General features: G+C 39.5%; 4 protein-coding genes and 2 non-coding genes across 6 annotated transcripts; 3 read left to right on the top strand and 3 right to left on the bottom strand.

Moving 5' to 3' along the window:
- Positions 1-97: 97 nt before the first annotated feature.
- Positions 98-1,491, bottom strand: LOC108113838. Its single transcript, XM_017224548.2, has 3 exons — positions 1,364-1,491; positions 1,100-1,165; positions 98-971 (listed from the first exon to the last, which is right to left on the bottom strand). Exons 2-3 carry the CDS (start codon positions 1,151-1,153, stop codon positions 288-290), a joined length of 738 nt encoding a protein of 245 aa, XP_017080037.2. The 5' UTR covers positions 1,154-1,165; positions 1,364-1,491; the 3' UTR covers positions 98-287.
- Positions 1,492-2,183: 692 nt separating this feature from the next.
- LOC108113830 lies at positions 2,184-6,492 on the top strand. The gene is made up of 8 exons (XM_017224539.2): positions 2,184-2,330; positions 2,393-2,829; positions 2,896-3,108; positions 3,417-3,617; positions 3,915-4,107; positions 5,428-5,664; positions 5,724-6,205; positions 6,268-6,492. The coding sequence occupies exons 1-8, from the start codon at positions 2,243-2,245 to the stop codon at positions 6,490-6,492; spliced, it is 2,076 nt and encodes a 691-aa protein (XP_017080028.2). The 5' UTR covers positions 2,184-2,242.
- On the bottom strand, positions 3,412-4,386 carry LOC108113853 (protein obstructor-E). The gene is made up of 3 exons (XM_017224562.2): positions 4,239-4,386; positions 3,741-4,177; positions 3,412-3,677 (listed from the first exon to the last, which is right to left on the bottom strand). Exons 1-3 carry the CDS (start codon positions 4,384-4,386, stop codon positions 3,453-3,455), a joined length of 810 nt encoding a protein of 269 aa, XP_017080051.2. The 3' UTR covers positions 3,412-3,452.
- Positions 6,493-7,010: 518 nt separating the features above from the next.
- On the top strand, positions 7,011-12,999 carry LOC108113870 (GATA zinc finger domain-containing protein 10). The gene is made up of 3 exons (XM_017224584.2): positions 7,011-7,500; positions 11,320-11,995; positions 12,074-12,999. The coding sequence occupies exons 2-3, from the start codon at positions 11,340-11,342 to the stop codon at positions 12,852-12,854; spliced, it is 1,437 nt and encodes a 478-aa protein (XP_017080073.2). The 5' UTR covers positions 7,011-7,500; positions 11,320-11,339; the 3' UTR covers positions 12,855-12,999.
- Trnav-aac lies at positions 8,524-8,596 on the top strand. Its single transcript has one exon. It is a non-coding gene; the product is annotated as a tRNA-Val (tRNA).
- On the bottom strand, positions 9,077-9,149 carry Trnav-aac. Its single transcript has one exon. It is a non-coding gene; the product is annotated as a tRNA-Val (tRNA).
- Positions 13,000-18,897: the final 5,898 nt, after the last annotated feature.

Genomic DNA, 18,897 nt, shown 5'->3' with positions numbered 1-18,897 from the left:
GCTGTCAACTGGTTGAAAAGCCTACCATAATGCGTTCACACTGTGGATCGGTATATCGTTATCGATATAGGCGGTAAATTTGAAAAGATGTATTTAATGCTGTTATGAAATCTAAAATTTGGTTTTAATGTTAAAAATATTATTATTTTAACAGGGATTTATAGTTTTAACACTAAAATCTTTAAAGGATAAACGATAATTATATATTTATATGGTAAATATGTATACAATTGGATATTCTTCTTTGATTTGCATTATAATAGGATTAGATCCAAGTCAAGACTTTCTTATTTTCCCTGTTTGCGCTGGATTATGTCCTCCTTAAGAGTCCTGATACGATCCCTTTCTGCTCGGAGACTCTCCGCCTGACCACGCAGATCACTGGTGAAGTCCGTGAACATGTTTAGCATGGAATTCAGAAGCTCTGCGTTGTCGGGAGCTGAAGGCGTCGAAGGACTGGACTCTTGAGCAACCTCTCCAGACTCACTTGCTACTCGAACTTCAGAAGTGGTTGTCTGGCGGCTGGTCTGAATGGAGGAACTAGTCTGTACCGTTTGCCTAGAGGACATGTGCTCCTCAATCATTTTGGTGGTGTCTACCATGTTTTGTACACGCTTAAACTGCGCCTTTAGGTTAGCGATCTCGTTTAGCTTTGCCTGCAGATAACTGGCCGTCTCCTCTTTGTCCTCGTCGCTATTGTCGCCCTCTTCCTGGGTAGATGGTGTATCCACCTGGGCACTGGTTTCAACAGGAGGGGCAGAAGATGAGGGTACTTCTATGATCTCTTCTGAAGCTTCCACTGAGCGGACCGTCGATGAATGGGTAACTTCTTCCTCCTGCCTCAGATGTTGGCGCTGGGCATTCAGCCGTGTTAGCTCGGCGGCTCGCAAACGCAGTGTCTCCATCTCCTCGAGCAACTGGCGGTGCTCCTCCTGCATTTCTTGCAGCTGTCGGTTGGAAGCTGCCAGGCGCTACAAAGACAAAAATGTAATTATTAGTCAGAATGATCTGGCTCGACTAATTATATAGAAATGAAATCTTATTTGTTGTTTTGTAAATGTGTCATAATGCATAAATGCATTTCGAGATTCCTGCTTACCTCGCTGAGGGCGGCATTGTCCCCATTTTGTGGCCTATTCAGTTCGTTGACCATATTCTCTAGTTGCTAGAAAAGAATACGGAATATTTGGTATTATGTATATCGTGCACATTGAATTTATTTTTTCAATACAAACAAAGGCCCACCGCGAGGCATTGTCTATAAATAAATGCCTCTTTGTTGAACTATATTTTCAGTTAGAATGGTGTCAATCATCTTGGCACTTGACAGCAGTACATAGTGTAGGAATTATGCAAAACTTACACACTAAACACCGAACAAATCTATTAAAAATATCTTTAAAAAATATTTCTATTTATTTAAGATTTGATCCTCCGAACGATGAGCTGTTCACAGAAAGATGCCAAAGTTTCAACTAAAACGAAGTGCCGAAAACGAAAATATTTTCAAACGTTTTCGTGTGTACGTAGAAAATTCTGAACCAGGCGGCAAATGTTTCGAAATGAATTTGGGAAATTTTTTGAAAAAACTTACAAAGAAGTACACTTTTCGATTTTGAATCCTGTTAATGTAAAATAAAGCCTCAGTGAAAACTAACAAATTTATAAAAAGAAATCTGAATTATTCAATAAATACAAGAAAATGTTTTTATAAACTTAAACATATTTTGGAACATTTTCTACGCTTGTTTTTCCTTATACATTTTAATGATTTATTTAACTTTATTTAGGAAATTTAACAATTATAACCTATACCCTCTTAATACAAGTTATATTTAACACCTAAATACATTGCTCATCTAAATATAACCCACATTCTAATACAGATTAAGTTGAACCTGCACTACAAATTGTGATCTAAAATTAGACCCCCAAGAGTCATCACTTTTCCTGCCAATTAATTTGTCAGTTGTATGAGAGAAGCTTCCATTGATAAAGTGATAAGGTAATCTGATGCTTGAACCTTAAAAAGGTGAGTTTTTATGAGCGGCAAATCAGTTGCTGACAATGAGTGGAGGTATGCAAGTCAGTAGCTGGAATTTAAATAATAATTTTCAATCTTTTTGCAGAAAAATGGTTCTTTATCTGCCTACTATGTGGCATATTGAAGTCCAGAGCTGAAGAGTTTGAAGGCTCTGGGAGTACTGAAAGCTCTTCAGAGGATGAGGCTTATGGTTTAATTATGGGCAATCTAAGCCTTTGTGGCAACGTGTCGGATAATGTTTTTCTGCCTTTTGTGGGTGACTGCAATAGGTACTATCTCTGCCGTTGTGAGTTTTGATATGAGATCGCAATAACCCTTATAAAATTATAATATTTTTGTATCTACTAGCCGGCCAAGCCATCGAACTGCAGTGTGAATGGCCCTATCAATTCAATGCCAAGACGCAGAGCTGTGTCAATCCCGGCGAGGCTGAATGTTTACCCACTTGCGAAGACTTCACTTTCAGCACCTTTAGTTATCAGAGAACCTGTACTAAGTACGTGCTCTGCTACTATGGGCATCCTGTTCTAAGGGAATGCCAGGATGGCCTTCAATACAACTCTCAAACAGATCGCTGTGACTTCGCCCAGAACGTGGACTGTGTGGAATCCGAATGTTCCATCTACTACAATGCCTATCACCTGCAATATGTGCCCAGCAAGGTGTCCTGCGAGAAGTATTTCCTCTGCGGCAATGGAATTCCAAGGGAGCAGACCTGTGCTCCTGGTCTGCATTTCAGTACCCATTGTGATTGCTGTGATATTCCATCGAAAGCGGAGTGTCAGGTGAGGGCAATATTATATATTGATATAATTCTAAGGAACACACTGATTAATCCTTCTTCCTTATAGATTCCAACGGAACAGAGGAAAGCTCGGCAGTTTTCACGTCTTTTGCCCAGAACTACTGACGGAATCTGTCCCCCTAATGGTGTCCATTTCTATGCCCATGAGTCTCGCCAGGATGCCTATTATTATTGTGTGGATGGACATGGCTTGGTTCTGGACTGCTCGCCGGGTCTGTGGTACGATCAGGAGGTTAAAGAGTGTCGTGAACCGCAGAATGTGGGTGTGTAATGTACCTCCGGAATTTAATAAAATTGAAAAAAAGTTCTAAAGATAAAACCTTTTTTTTGGTGGATATTCTTTTTAGCCTAACAAAAATGTCCAAGTCTCTTCGTCTAAGTGAATCCTTCTTAGTAAATATTTACAATTTAAAGTTTATTAAGAGTCTCTAAATTAATCACAAAAACTTGAACTGGAGCGTTAGAAAGTACCAAAGGAACTTCTTTTGCGCGAATTTTTGGGTAAACAAATTATTTGAGAAAATATTGTTAGCCCTAACATTCAAAAACTTCTATGTATCTCGTTAGCATTGGATCTTTATTTTAAGCCAGTCTAAGCCAGGTCTAGGCCCCTACAAACTGTGGTTCCCGGCACTCTCCGCGCTTGGCATCAAAAACCAGACCAGGTGTGCAATCCAAGGTAACTCCATGACCATTCAGGCAGTAGTAATAGGCATCCTCACGCTTCTGATGGGCAATGAAATGGGCACCCTCCAAGGGACACTCAATGTCGGCGATGCGAGGAGGTGCTCGGGAATAAGGCAAGATATTCCGCTGCAGGCTCTCCACCTGGAATAAGAAAATCATTTCTTAAGTAACTTCTATAAGAACTACAACGTTGAAGACACCCACAGTGCAGTTAACTTTCGAAGGGAAGTCACAGCTCGTAGTTTGGGGATTGTACTGTAGGCCATTTGTGCAATTCTGAACCCTTGGGAGACCATCAAAGCAAACGTAATACTTGTCGCAACGTGCCTTGCTGGGTATGTAGACGATATTATTCGGATTGTTCTCACGGATGCACAGATTATCCACACAGTCCACATACTGTGGATAGTCACAACGATCGGTGTTGGCATTGTACTGCAGACCATCGGAGCACTGACGGATCACGGGGGTACCATCGAAACAGAGGACGTACTTGGTGCAGGTGCGATCGTAGCAGAAGGAGCCCAGACCACGAGACTTACAAGATGGGATGCATTGGACCTCCTCAATGGTAACACACTCCTGATCACGTGCATCGAAATAGTAGCCTGCAGGGCAAGAACGCTCTATAGCCACCTCACCTTTGATGGGGATAGAATAGTATGAGAATTATAATGGAATTTAGCTTTCCTAGTAACTTACTCATGCACAAGTAGTACTTGCTGCAGTTGCTCACGTGGGGAAGGAAGAGATTGTTGACCACACTGGAGCAGATATTAATATCACCATCCGCAGCTGTAGAACTACCGATCAGGGCAACTAGAGCCAAAATGGCCAGCTGGTAATTCATCATGAACTGTGAAAAATCTAATTAGTTAGCCTTTCTTTCTGAGTACCGATTTTTACTCACACTTTTTGGTTTGGTTTCCTCCACTTACTATCGCCTCAGTTCAGGAAACTTCTCCATTTATAGGTAAACCCCAATCTCTGGATTGTTTTCCTTCTCTGCGAATTCCAAATCTTATCAGACGTGGATGCATGTTCTTAGGTGGTAATTAGAAGGTGCCTTCCCCATCATCATCTCATAAAAATTTGACTGTTAAAGATAACTTTGGCGAACAAGAGGCAATCTGAAAGATATGTGCAGCTCCCTCTGCCATTAGGGAACACGTGTAACGATGAGCCACAGCTGTAAATTTGCATCTATGTATGACTAGTTACTGATGTATCGCACTAGGTCCAATGTAATTGTTACAAGTGCTAAGAATAATTAGATAAAATGAGTCCAATGGGTATTTGCATAAGATGAAAGGAAGTTATACCTTTTAGACTCTTCCCTGATTACAAAAGATTTAAGGATGGAATAGTATTATTTATTTTGGTTTAAAAATAATGTGTTCCTTTTGATCCCTTTGCTAGAAAATATATCATAGGGACTATAATGATTATAGATATAGTTATATACATTTTCTTAAAACTAACTTTCATCGAATGATATCAGAAAAATCTCGAAAAAATGTTTCTAGTTGAAATTGCCAATAAGTGTTTATCACACCTTTTCATGATGATATTCAAGAGTTCTGAGAATCAGCCTATTTAAAGCATTTCAAAGTTCGCATATTATCACGATGTTTGGTGGCTACAAATTGAAAGTTAAAATGTTTGCAGAAATTGAGATGTAGTTTTCCTAGGAGAGGCGTGTGCCGAAATTAGCTAAGAGATAAGTGCAGAAACTAATTAGGCGTCTACAAGTATTTGATATAAAAGTGGATATCTACCAGGCTGAAAGTAAGCAGTTGCGTTGCAAATTTCGAGCTGTCCAGGAGTAAGTAGCTCAGAGATTGAAGGCTCTGAAGGCTCCAATTCTATAAAATTTCCATTATTTCCCCAGTGAAGTGGCTAATAAGTGCCGGTCTAGTGTTGGTTCTTCTGATGGTCCCACGGATTCAGGCCGACGAAGATCTTGTGGAAGCACCCGGTCCAGACGAAAGCCTCGAAGAAGAAGATGTTAAGGAAGAGGATATATATGATATGTACACCAACACCCAGATCGACGTCTGCAAGAATGTTGCCGATGGAGTTCATCTGCCCGTTGTGGGAGATTGCTCTAAATTTATCGAGTGTGAAAGTAAGTTTGAAGGATATTTGTTTTTTTTTTAATCTATATAATATATTCTAAACTTTAAGACAACACAATAAAGAAAATGGGCAGCTGTATAGATATTGCTATGAGCAACCCAGACGCGTGTACAAATGCGACTGAGTGTGATTTTAGATATGATCCTGTCCTTCAGGTGTGCACCAATAAGAAGGTGCAGTGCCTGCCCACCTGCAAGTCGTTTCAATTGAGCAGCTTCTGCTATGACAATACCTGTACTAAGTACGTTCTCTGCTACTATGGTAAGCCAGTACTACGAGAATGCCAGGATGGACTTCAGTATAACAACGTAACGGATCGTTGTGATTTTCCGGAGTATGTGGACTGTGTGGCCAACGACTGTTCGGCCACTTTCCAGCCGCAGGACATCATTTACCTGCCCAGCAAAGCCTCTTGCAGCAAGTATTTTGTCTGCTCCAATGGTCATCCTTGGGAGCAGGAGTGTGCACCCGGCTTGGCCTACAATCCCGAGGGCAAATATTGCGATTTCGCTAAGAATGTAGAGTGCACGGTGAGCTGAAAGATATTTAGTTCTGATATGTATTTTGACTAAACTAGTTATATCAATTCCAGATTGATGCTGCTGCCCGGAATATTATTCCGTATTCCCGATCTCCCATGCGTCGTGCCGACATTAAGTGCCCCCAATCGGGAGTTCACTTCTTTGCCCACAAATCCCGCCGGGATGCCTACTACTATTGCGTCGATGGCAGTGGAGTTACACTAGACTGCACTCCGGGTCTTTTCTACGATCCCAAGGTGCAGGAGTGCCGCAGACCGGAATATATTGGTTTCTAACTAGATTTTGCAAATAAACAATGGCAATCTATTGACCTTTGTTTACTTTGGATATTTACCGTTTTTTTAATCGGCAATAAGTTAAAGTAACGGTTATTTCCCAATATAACTGTTAAATCTAAATCATCATTCACCATTCTCAGTACAGCCGTTATTGTTCAAAATCTGATAAACCATTCACAATAGCGATATGCGGGGAGCGCATGTGCCGTGCAGCCACCGTGTTATTTTCAAAACTGAGAGAGAAAGAGAGCAAATGAGAGAGCGCCCCATTCATGCTCTTCTCATTGCATGAAACCCACCACCCATCCGTTAAGCCCACCAAATTGCACGGCCACATATACAGAAAGCAAAAACAAAACGCTGTCTGCTGGCTAAAAAAAAAGAAGAGGAAAACCACCGGAGAGGGTGGTGGGTGGCAGAAGGGGTCGTTGAAAGAGTGGTCTGCGAAACTCATGAAAGTGAAAACGAGCACGACGCTGGCCCAGCTGCATTCATACATTCAGTTGGCTGCGAGTCCTTGCGCTGTTCGAATCGCAGGCAAATCGGCACCACCCATCGTCCATCAAAACAACCAAAAACCACCCACCACCAATACCGCCCACCGCCCACCTGCGTCTCGGGCCGCAAGGTTGGCAAAATACAATTATTCGAGCGCGAATCCGTGGTGGCTGATTTTTTGAATTAAATTAAATTGAATACAAAGTTGCAATTCGCGTGAGTCCTTCGTATGACGAGCTGTTCATAAAAAGGATATTTATTTGCCAAGTCAGTTTCTGTGTTTGCGCGCGTGTGTGTGTGTGTTTGTCGTGTCGGGTCAGTTGAGCGTTCAAGGACTCTGCTGCAGCAACTACAAAATAGCTAGAAAACCAGTGCCAGAAACAACAATATGTGTGCAATAAAGGCGAGAAACGTGACAGCAACGTGCCAATAGGCGAGAAGGCATTGAAAAGCTGAAAAGGAACATATATATTTTTGAGTGAACGGAAAACCAAGAAAATATTGCAGGTAACAAAAAAAAAATGTAGCAAGATGCACTTGAAAACAACCCACATCTGCACACATATTCGCAGACAGAATCACATGCATTCAGCACATTGCTCATACGCAGCGTACGCCATCAAGTGGGCAGGGATTTTTGTTCGTTTTTGTGGCCTTTTAGTCGGGACGACTGACAGACAGACAGACAGCCAGAAAGACAGACAGTCACTCAGTCGGTCCTCACAATATTAAACCTGCCATCCAATCCTCCCACCTGAAAAGTTACTCGAATGAGACAAATTCACTTCCCGCCAACGAAAAGAGCGAACGGCAAAGGTTAATGGCAAAAACAAACCATCCGAGTGAGAGTAAAATGGCCAAAAGGGGTGCTTCTTCCTGCTTTTAAAGTTTACAATTTTGTGTTTTGTTTTGGCATCTTTGCCCAATGACGCATAGATTTCATCCGGCTGGCGGAGGTGAGGAAAAATGCCTGGGAATACAGCAGGAAAATATGAATGTCTGGCATTTCATTTATGCAATGCCTATGGGGTTGGGATAGCTCTGTTTCCCATGAATTTCCTGACTGACCAAAGTATTTTGTTTAATAAACATTTCTGTGGACTCTCCAGCGTGTCGTTTGCCCGAAATTCAATCAAGTCTTTCAGTCAATAAACTGGCTGGGCCTGACCTTTAAAATTGTAAATATTTTGTAGACTGCTTATTAATTGGGCGAGTTTTGATTGGATTTATTAAATCGTTTAGATTTTCATTTAAGAAACAAAATACACATAAATACGCGTATATGTTAAATGCATTTATTACTTAAAATCTAATATGGTTCTATTTCGAATTATTATAAAATCTATTCAAGATTACCAGTTTAAGTCTTTCATATGCCAGCCTGACTGAATGAATTTTAAATTTAACGAAGTGAAGCAATAGCTTTTTGATTAACTTTAGATTAGTTTAGATTTATGATCTGATTTAATTTGCTGGCATTTTGCCCGAACATGAGTCACTAGGGCCTCTTTGAACAAGCTTTGTACAACTGTTTCCGTGGTGTAGCGGTTATCACATCTGCCTAACACGCAGAAGGCCCCCGGTTCGATCCCGGGCGGAAACAGGTGTAACAAACCTTTTGTTTTTTTTTAACTATTAAATAATAAGTTTAACTAAAAGAATTTATTTTGCCCATACTTCAAATACCAAACAAACTGTTTTCGGTATTTTGAAGTTCAAGTTAAGAAAGTCTTTCTGTTTACTTCCTTTATATAAAATCATAGATAAGGCATTTTAAAAGATTAAACACATCGCACTCATGACTCTTATAATATTAATTTAAACCAAAAAATGTTTTATAAAATAAATATAAATTTAGAAAACATGTATAATTTAAATTCTTTTTCTGTTCACAATAATATTGAAGTACTCGTATAAATTCATAAAATTATCATATCGTATAGCTCAACTTGTTATTTCCCTATAGAACATGTTAATGTACATACATGATAAAAATTTAAACTTAATTAGAAAAAATAATTGATAATAAATAAAACTTAAAAGAGATTTCTAAAATAAAAGAACCAAAAAAGTTGGTTACATCTGTTTCCGCCCGGGATCGAACCGGGGGCCTTCTGCGTGTTAGGCAGATGTGATAACCGCTACACCACGGAAACAGTTGAAACTAACGCGGCGCAGAGGGCAACTTCAGCGACCTCATCTGGCGGAGGGCCAAAAATAAAACAGGTTCAGTGAATGAAATCGAAAAGTGTATTTGTATCTATTTAAATGAATTTTATGGGGAATGTTTCAAGGAGAGCCAATGATTGGGCAGTTTGCCATTGTTGATGGTCTTAAGCCCAGCGAGGGGCATGACGGACCTGATAATAGAATTATTATAAGGTGGGTGCTGAGATAGTGATTTATATAGTGTGTGTAAATGGTGATTAAAACAAATTGAATTGGCATTCTTTGTGGGCAGAGTATCATTCTTTCTTGCACTCTACAAGCAGTGGCAGGAGTTCCCTTTATGATTATCTGTCCAAGGGCCAACACTTTCATAGAGACAATGTCAATGGCCGAGTTCCTTCAAGTTCCGCACAAATCCTGACCAGCATTGAGGCAAATCGAGCTGAACTCTGCTCCGAATGGCAAGCAAACTAAATGGTTGTAATCAGGGTGGCAGGAGCACAAAGCATTGAACCTTCCAGCTGGGAAGAACAAGGGTGGTGGGTGTTGGTGGCCAAAAACAAACCAAACCGAAATCCGAGTGGCGCCAAGCGAGAAATAGAAACGAAATGTACCTATCAAAAGGTTGTCAAAATGTCTCTTTTAAATATGTTTATTTTATTACCCTGGCCCGGGCTTGAGTATTTATTTATTCTCTCTCCGTTCTCTGGCATTGTATTGTGTAATTTTGCTCTCGAAGATGTTGACAGGCATTGAACTTTGAACCTTGCTGCCAAGTAGAACAGGAAAGTTCCCGAAATAAAAATAATTTTATTGTGCGGTTGATTTTTATGACTTTTGGCCACGCTGCTCGATGCGTATGCTTACTCGATTATTTACGTGACACGGCAAATTGTCTATGGGATAATTTAAAATTAAAATTCATACTTTTTCCCCTCCTGTCATCGTTGATTGGTTAAAACCACGATAAGACCATAACAAAGTCAGAGCAGGGGAACAGTTCAACGAACAGCTAAGCGAGTTAAGAACCAAAAATGCAAACATCAGCCACAAAGGCTTCGGGGATTTAACTCTCTCTCAAAACACTTCTAAGAACAGAGACTAAGGTGCGCGTCATAATCCATCTTTGAATAGTTCGCGAACCCCAAGTCATCTCATCCTTTCAGCTTTTCTTCACCAAGTGCCCCGCAACAAAGGTGCACTTCTATCAGAAGGGGGTTTATGGTATAATAATGCCTTCTTAGAAAAAAAAACTTAATTAACTTAATTCAGATTAATACTTTAAAAATGTTTTAATAACCTTCTGTAGGCGAGAGCTTGTGCAAATATTTGTTTATCAAACTGGTAAATAAACGACTTGCTAAATTCTTAACCCCACTGCCTTTTTCCAACACCACATCATGCCGCCGCACTCTGTCTGTGTATTTTGGCGCGTTGGGGTCCTTGTGGTCGTGTTGGTGTTTTAGGATGTTTTGGATGTGGCTGGATGCCAATGACACGGGAAGTGAAAGCGTTCAATGAATGTTTTATTTTTCGGGCGGGTTCCTTGACCAGGCAAACCGAACTCAGCCGAAGGCAACCTTTGTTCCTTGTTGCACCTTTCGAACCGGGAAGCACAAAGAGGAAATACCGAACCAGATCCTGGAAGGGGGTTTTCTTTTTTTGTTATTTTTCAGACAGAGAGGCAGCCTCAATGAAATGCGATGCGCACGTTTCCTGTTTCAGCTTTTCGCAAGAGCAATTGGGAAAGCCGGGACCGGGGGATGACTCCCTTCCGTCTGGCAGACACAAAGCCAAATGAGTCAGATGCGCTTTGTCTAGTCAAGGATTTTCCCCCCAAACAACAAAACACACAACATGAACTTCAAATAAGTTTGCAGCACTTAATGCCGACTATATGACTGTCTGTCTGCACTCTAAGAAAGTATATCCTTGATTTCTTTTAACTAGAAAGTGTTTCTATAACTTGTGAAATAACTTTCTATTACTCACAAATGAAATTATTTCATTGAGTTTCTAGATGATGAGGGCTTCGGGCTGGTCACTGATCTTGGTTATCACTGAAGTTATCGCAAATGAAAAATTTGATTTTTTAATTCTTAAACTATCTTTAAATACCTTTTAATCTAATATCTTTTATACTTTTATAACTTTCAGTTTGCTCAACCCAATCTACGATGCATTTCTGGATTGACAAGCGATCGCAGCAATGCGGTTTTGGACGTTCCCGTGTGGCTGCCTCCTTGTCCCATGCTGGCAGCGGCCTAAGCTACGGTCATCCACCACGCAGAACTAAGTCTACAAGTTGCAGCAACAACAGCGGGCAGTCGATGCCCCCGGTGCATAGATCTCTGCCACAGACGCCGTACGATCTGCACCAACCGGGCACAAGTCGCCAGTCTCAGTCGTCGCAGTATGGCAATAATAACCCTGTGCACGGCCAGCAGCAACAGCACATGTTGCATCAACATTACAGCGGTGGCACTAGCAACAACAATAACTTAGCTGCCACCGGTACAACAACAACTGCCAGCAACAATAACAATGCCAGCGGAATAGCCTCCTCGGCAGCTGTCCTTACTGGTAGTGGAACTATCGTTCCCCTGGTGGCGCGTGGCTCGCACTACAATCATCATGGCAGTGCGCGTTATCAGCCGAGGTCGCAGCAGCAGCAGCAGTTGTTGCACCAACAACAACAGCAGCAGCAACAGCATCAACAGCAGCAACACTACAGCTATCACCATCCACAATTTGGCAACATGGCAGTGCCCATGAGGCACTACGATGCACATCAGCAGCAGCAGCAGCAGCAATATTCGGGCAATATCTATGCGTAAGTAGCTGAGATTAAGGGGAACTCCTAACTCTTAAGCAAAGTTTGCCTTTAATAACAACCCAAATCGTATTTCAGTGATGATGCCTACAGCGCCTATCACCATACCCCCCATCACCAGCACAGTAGCAATCACTCGACCAGCGGCAGCAACAACCAGCGACAATCGTCCGCCTATGCCACGCCCCGTCGTCACAATTCCAGCAACAACATGCGACACTCAACGACAGCCGCAACAGCAGCAACATCAACGGTAGCCGACACAGCAAACGTCGCCAGTCCAGCGGTAACTGTTGCTGCCGTACCTGCAACAGGGCACAGCAACCGCTTGCAGCAGCAACATCATGCATTGCTGCAACATGCGGACTCACAACTGCTACCCAGCCATTTGAAGTGCGGCATGTGCGCCTCACTGGTGCTGGCCTCAGTTTTTGTGGCCGGAACGAAGTTCTACTTTGACCACCAAGGCACCGGACTGGAGGTGCTGATCTTCTGCGCCTTCTCGGCCACCTTTTTCCTGGCTGCCTGCCTGGTCAGTCTCTGTCGCATTCCCAAGGCGTTGCTCTCTAATTCCGGTCGCTCGGATGGACGGGCAGCGGTTTGTCATAGTCGTGGTGTGAACTCTTCCTCCTTAGCAGGATCCGGAACGCCCCAGTCAGCTGGCTGTCTGCTGGAGATGAGCGAGGGGCGGTATCTGGAGGAACGGGAATTAACCGCAGTGGGCGGAACGGCTGCAACTGCCGGCCCGCCACCTTACCATATAGCCATATTGTTGCCGGAACAGACACCGGCGACAATGGGCAAACAACTTCCGCTGGATGAATCGCCGCCGCCCTCATATGACAAGATTCTCGTATAGGCTGTCGAGGAATTGATCCTCAGTTAGAGTTCGCGAACCCTGATCCTTGACACCCTCAATGCACAATGCCAAGTACTTTTGCTCAGTATTTTTCTAAAAAAAAAAACAAAAAACAAAACGATATCACAGTTTATATAAACATTTACACGACATATATATACATAAATATATATATATATATCAGATAAACATATACTCATACACGAATATATTAATTTTAAGCTCCGAATAATATTTTTACACTTTCTATGCCCCGTACTAAGGTTTAAACTTTAAACTATTCCACACTAGACCCGAACATGTCATATTCTACTGTCATTTTTGTTCTGTGATATGCTCAAGAGATCAAGAAATCATATGCTATAGTGACCGCCAGATCAAAGTATATATGTTAAACCATTAGATACAAATAAATAAAAACAAAAAAACACGACAAGCCAATGCAACGAGAAAAACGAAGTAGAAATAGCTGGTACCGAAATTAAAGAATTCAAGCAGCAGTATTAGTAGGCAGTTAAGTAATAAATTAATCAAAGTGCAATATCTTTAAGTAAATACGACATATATTAAATAAAGCGATCATAAATATACCGAAAGTATTGTATTATTCTGACGACAGAATCTTCAGTAATTAACCTTAACTACTTTCTGCGGAATCTTAATATTAATAGAGGAACGTTTCAAGTCGAATGAGTACAATTAATGAAGTTTGTTGAAAACCCAGAAAGCTGTTTCATTTTAACTCACATCATATAGTTGATATGAATCAGTTGGAGAACTTTATAAAGGCTAGCCTTATCAAGTATAATAATTTTTTACCCTTGCACATTCCAATTTCTCGATTTTAAATATTGTGAGGTCCAAAAATGTTAAACCTAACCAGATATTATTTTTCGATCTGAATTCCCTCAATGCTTATAGATTCCAATGTGATAGCAGTGACCGCCATTCACTTTGTTCTAGAATTAAAGTAATGAAAAGCAGATCAAGTCTTCTTAGATAATCTTAAGAAGAAGCTTAACAAATCAAGAACAGATATCTCAAAAACACAATTAAAAGGATTCAAGATGAATTGGAAGAGTGTAAGACCAGACAAGTTGGAGCTACGTGGAATGCATTTTTACTAGTGCTTTCTGTCTTGTTAATCAAAATCATCATGTTTGCCTTTGTGATTGAACGGATCTTCAGAATGAAGGTGTATTTATAAAACTGTTAATAGGTCTCAAACCATCAGCCGACGGGAGCAGCCATGGGCTACCTAAGAGTCCAGCTTCCGATACAGACGGTCGTATGACAGAGAGAATCCTTAAAAGTACTAATTCCACAACACCATCTTATTCTTTTCATATACGTATGTTTTAAAATGTACATATATAAAAAATTTTGGAAAATGTAATGAGTCAATGCGTTGTTTCATTTCAACGCTGAAAAGTAAGGGACAAGCAGAGCCTTTAAGTTTAGTAAACCAGTAATAGTATATTATACTTTTTTATTATTCAAAACTTTCAGGAAGGGTATACAAAAATGTGGCACGACTTTAAATATTTGGGAATGGCTTCTCAAGCTAAATAAAAGGGAAATGCCTGGATCAGCCAATGAAAAATTAGTACATTTCAAGCTTTCGAATGTAAAGGTTGAGCGCTTCAAAAATTATGAACTCAAAAATATTTTTTTTCTTTGCGGCTAATGCTTGGAATTCGCATATCGTGTCGTGTCACACATCGTGCGAAGATACTGCTCCCAGCGATCTGTGTTTAAAAATTTCACAACTATATGAGAGAAACTATGATGTATGGACAAAAAATCAAGAATTAATAGAAGCACTTACTGAGCTACAGACAACATATAAAGACTTATTTGTCGAAGTTATTCAAGAACTTAACGAATTAAGAGTAAATAGCTCAAAATTATATAAATCAAGGAACAGAATTCAAGATGAATTGGATGAGTGTGAATCCAGACAAAATGGAGATATGTGGACCGCATAATCAATGGTCTTTTCTGTCTTGTTAATTATAATCTCTCTGTTCGCCTTTGTGATTGAACGGACATTCAGAATGGAGGTTTATTTCTAGAAATGGTAAAAGGTTTCAAACCATCAGCCTAAGAGTCCAGAATGCCGCTATCGTACCACATAACTCTACAGATGCTGATGTAAACGATCATACGATATGATTCTCCATTAAATACTTTAATTCCCCACAACGTCATCTGGTTCTTATCATATATTTATGCTTTTAAGCAAATTTATGTATAAAAATTTGAACTACAAGATGAGTCACTATGTGCTACGACTTTAAATATATCGGAATGACTTCTCAAGCAAAATAAAGCGAAATCAAACAATGAAGAATCAGTACATTTCAAACCCTTGAAGGTTAATGTTGTAAACACCAAAAATGCTGAAATCAAAAATAGTTTTTTTCTTCGCGGCTATTGCATGGAATCAGTATATCGTGTCGTGTCACACATCGTGCGAAGAAACTTCTCCCAGCGATCTTTGTTTTAAAATTTCAATAATACAAGGCAGACACAATGATCTACGGATACAAAATCAAGAATTAATGGAATATATTTCTAAATATAGTCAAGATAAAATCGAATTATTAGAATCAAATAGCAGGATTCAAGATGAATTGGATGAGTGTAAATCCAATCTTGTCGGACTTACTCAAGAATTAAACGAATTAAGAGAAAATAGCTCAATGGTATACATATCAAGGAACAGGATTCAAGATGAATTGTATGAGTGCAAATTTAGACAGGGTGGAGATATGCGGAGAGCATTAATAGTGATCTTGCCAATCTCAATCATTCTGCTTGTCTTTCTGATTAGACAAACCTGCCATAAAAAGGTCGAGAGATCTTCTTCAACGCCCAGTAATAGGTCTCAGATCACCAGCCCCCGGGTGGATAGGAGCGACAGCCTATTGCCGCCATCGTACCAAGCAGCTTTAAATATGCCGATACACACGCCAAGGACTGCGGATGAACAACTTCAAAGCGAAGATGTGCCTCCGCCGCCGTACGATATTCTTTATTGACGAGCCTATGTAACTTCCTACACCGCCATGCTTACAACGATAATAGAATATAAGAGATAAGTGAAAGCGACGCAAAACGGATAGAGAATGTTAAAACCCTTAGGCATGGTTTTCGTAATTAATTATATACAAATGAATCTCTAAACAAATATAGATTTTATGAATTGTGGGTTACTCCTGCTCCGAACAGTACATATGTATGTATATATGTAAACATCTTTAAGATATTTGGTGACTCACTGCCTCATGGCAAATGAGTGATTTCGTTTTTTAAAAGGAATAAAAAAAGTAAATTCTAAACAACCTCCGGAACTACAGAACTACAAAAGCAAAAACGAAAAATGTTTCATATTTGCGCCAAAAAATGTCATTTCAACGCTCAAAACATAAGAACCAAACAGGGAGTTAGATTTCTGTAGCCGACTATAAAGTACCTTGCATTAATATATTTATTAGCTTTGTTCTTTATTTAACTCTTTTGTTATAAAAGTAAATTAAAAACTAAAAATTTTTGATTTAATTGTTAAAATAAGAAGTAAAAATATTTTGGGCTTTATTATTGATCGAAACTTAGAAAGAAAAGAAGGGTATACATATAACTGCTATGACTTTAAAAATATGAGAATTGCTTCTCAAGCAAAATAAAGGAAAGTGCGTGGATAGGCGAAACAAGAATTAGCAGAGGTGGGGAAACATCGATATTCTCGATCCTTTTGATTCGATGTTTAAAATAAAAAATATAATAAATATAATATAATAATATAATATAATACAATGAGTTTATTTTAATTTGTAATGCTTAAAAATAGAAATAAAATTTTCTACATAAAAAATTACCAATTTGTAAATGAAAACTAAAGGAAAAAAAAAATTAATGCCCCTATAAATAATATATCGTATGTATGCCAATTTAATGCAAAAGTAAAAATGCGCGATTTTCTGCAGAAATCGATGTTGCCGATGTTCCGAAAACATCGATGACATGTTGGCATTGATGTTTTTCCACCTCTAAGAATTAGTACATCTCAATCGCTCAAGTGTTAAGGTTGTGAGTTCCAAAAATGCTGAAACCAAAAATATTAATATTATTTATATTAAATTTGTATTCGCATATCGTGTCGTGTTTGCCATGCCAAGAAACTGATCCCAGCTTACTCTGTTTTGAAATTTCACTAATGAAATTAGCAGAAAGCAGTCACTTTGATGTACAGACAACGAATCAAGCCTTAATAGACAAACTTACTAAAGATCTAGAGGAATTAAGAGAAGAACTAACAACAGTATACACATCAAGAGGCAGGATTCAAGATGAATTGCATGACTGTATATCCAGACAGGATGGATCTATGTCCACCGGATTATTATTGATCTTTTGTGCCTTGTTAATCGCAATCATTCTGTTCGTCTTTCTGATTAGACGAACCTGCGAAATGAAAGTGAAGAGATCTACTTCAACACCCAGTAATAGGTCTCAGATCACCAGCCCCCGGGTGGATAGGAGCGACACCCTATTGCCGCCATCGTACCAAGCAGCTCTAACTGTGCCGATACACACGCCAAGGACTACGGATGAACAACTTCAAAGCGAAGATGTGCCTCCGCCATCATACGATAGGATTCTTTATTGAGGAGCCTACCTCTTCACATGCCATATACTTTATTGTTTACAACGATAATAGAATATAAGAGATAAGTGTCAGCGAGGAAAAACGGATCGAAAGTTTTAAAACCCGAAGTAATCTTTTTCGTTATTATTTGTTTACAAATGAATCTCCAAACAAACATTAGATTTTATGAATTGTGCCTTACTTCTGCTCCGAACTATACATATTGTATAAAAATCTTTAAGATATTTAGTGACTCACTGCCTCGAGACAAATGAGTCATTTCGTTTTTCTAAAAAGAATTAAAAAACAAATTCTAAACAACGTCTGGAACCACAGAACTACAAAAGCAAAAACCAAAAATGAAAAACTGTAATTTCACGCTCAAAAGATAAGAACAAAACAGGGAGTTAGATTTTAGTGACCCCTATAAAGTACCTCGCAATAGTAAAACTATTTCCATTCTATGTTAAAAAAGTAATTTTAAAACCTACAACTTTTGATTTAATCATTAAATAAAAAAAAAATATATTTTGTCTTTTTTATTATTCAAAACCTTTAAGGAAAGTAGGGTATAAATATTCGCCACGACTGGCTTCGTGAATTCGTGGTAATGGCTTATCAAGCCAAATAAAGGGAAGAGCGGGGATCAGCGAAGCCAATTAAAAACTAGTACATTTCAAACACTCGTCTTTTAAGGTTGTGAGCTCTCAAAATGCTTAAGCTTACTATATTATTTTTGCTTACGACTATTGCTCTGAATGTAAAAATCGCGTCGTGTTTCTATTGTGAAAGCCATGAACCCAGCGAACTCTGCTCCAGGATTATACAAATGCGAATGGAAGAAGATAAGTATTATGCTGAAGTGCGCAACAATGAAAGCATAAAAGATAAACTTATGGAGGAACTAAAAAAGGCAATGGAAGAAAGCCTAACATCACAAATAATCCTTAACAAGATGGAAGCTGAACTAAAAGACTGTAAATCCAAACCGGATTCGAGTATGTTTATCGGAATATCAGTGTTCATCATTACCATTATACTTTTAATCGCTCTGATCGTCTTTGTGATTCAACGGACCTGCGGAAGATGGGTAAATAATGGTCCCCAGACCACCACCCGCCCAATGGAAATGGACGAGAGCCGATTACCGGAGCAGCCATGTGTTACCGATGAGTCTAGAGTGCCGCCATCCTACCAAGTAGCTCTACAGATGCCGATAAAAGCGCCGGAGACTATATACGAAGATCTTCCAAATGAAGAGACCCCGCCGCCGTCATACGATAGGATTCTCTATTAAAAACCCTAATTTATATTATATATGTATATTTAATATATAAAAGAAGAATTCTGATTTCCTAAAATTTGTTTCATATTTTTTCGCCAAAATAAAAG

Source organism: Drosophila eugracilis, unplaced genomic scaffold (assembly GCF_018153835.1).
Source record: "Drosophila eugracilis isolate 14026-0451.02 unplaced genomic scaffold, ASM1815383v1 contig_2154, whole genome shotgun sequence".
NCBI classification, from domain to species: Eukaryota; Metazoa; Arthropoda; class Insecta; order Diptera; family Drosophilidae; genus Drosophila; species Drosophila eugracilis.
The sequence above is the reverse complement of the archived record's forward strand: the minus strand, read 5'-3'. Positions and strand labels throughout refer to the sequence as shown.

Bases quoted from the DNA above. Each gene is read 5' to 3' on its own strand.
- LOC108113830 (XM_017224539.2), top strand. From the start codon at position 2,243: ATGGGCAATCTAAGCCTTTGTGGCAACGTGTCGGATAATGTTTTTCTG. The intron at 3,109-3,416 runs GTGGGTGTGTAA...GTATCTCGTTAG, and splicing joins AGTGTCGTGAACCGCAGAAT to CATTGGATCTTTATTTTAAG. The intron at 5,665-5,723 runs GTAAGTTTGAAG...CTAAACTTTAAG, and splicing joins TAAATTTATCGAGTGTGAAA to ACAACACAATAAAGAAAATG.
- LOC108113870 (XM_017224584.2), top strand. From the start codon at position 11,340: ATGCATTTCTGGATTGACAAGCGATCGCAGCAATGCGGTTTTGGACGT. The intron at 11,996-12,073 runs GTAAGTAGCTGA...ATCGTATTTCAG, and splicing joins TATTCGGGCAATATCTATGC to TGATGATGCCTACAGCGCCT.
- LOC108113838 (XM_017224548.2), bottom strand. From the start codon at position 1,153: ATGGTCAACGAACTGAATAGGCCACAAAATGGGGACAATGCCGCCCTC. The intron at 972-1,099 runs GTAAGCAGGAAT...TTGTCTTTGTAG, and splicing joins ACAATGCCGCCCTCAGCGAG to CGCCTGGCAGCTTCCAACCG.
- LOC108113853 (XM_017224562.2), bottom strand. From the start codon at position 4,386: ATGAATTACCAGCTGGCCATTTTGGCTCTAGTTGCCCTGATCGGTAGT. The intron at 4,178-4,238 runs GTAAGTTACTAG...TCCCCATCAAAG, and splicing joins CAAGTACTACTTGTGCATGA to GTGAGGTGGCTATAGAGCGT. The intron at 3,678-3,740 runs GTGGGTGTCTTC...TTCTTATTCCAG, and splicing joins CTTCGAAAGTTAACTGCACT to GTGGAGAGCCTGCAGCGGAA.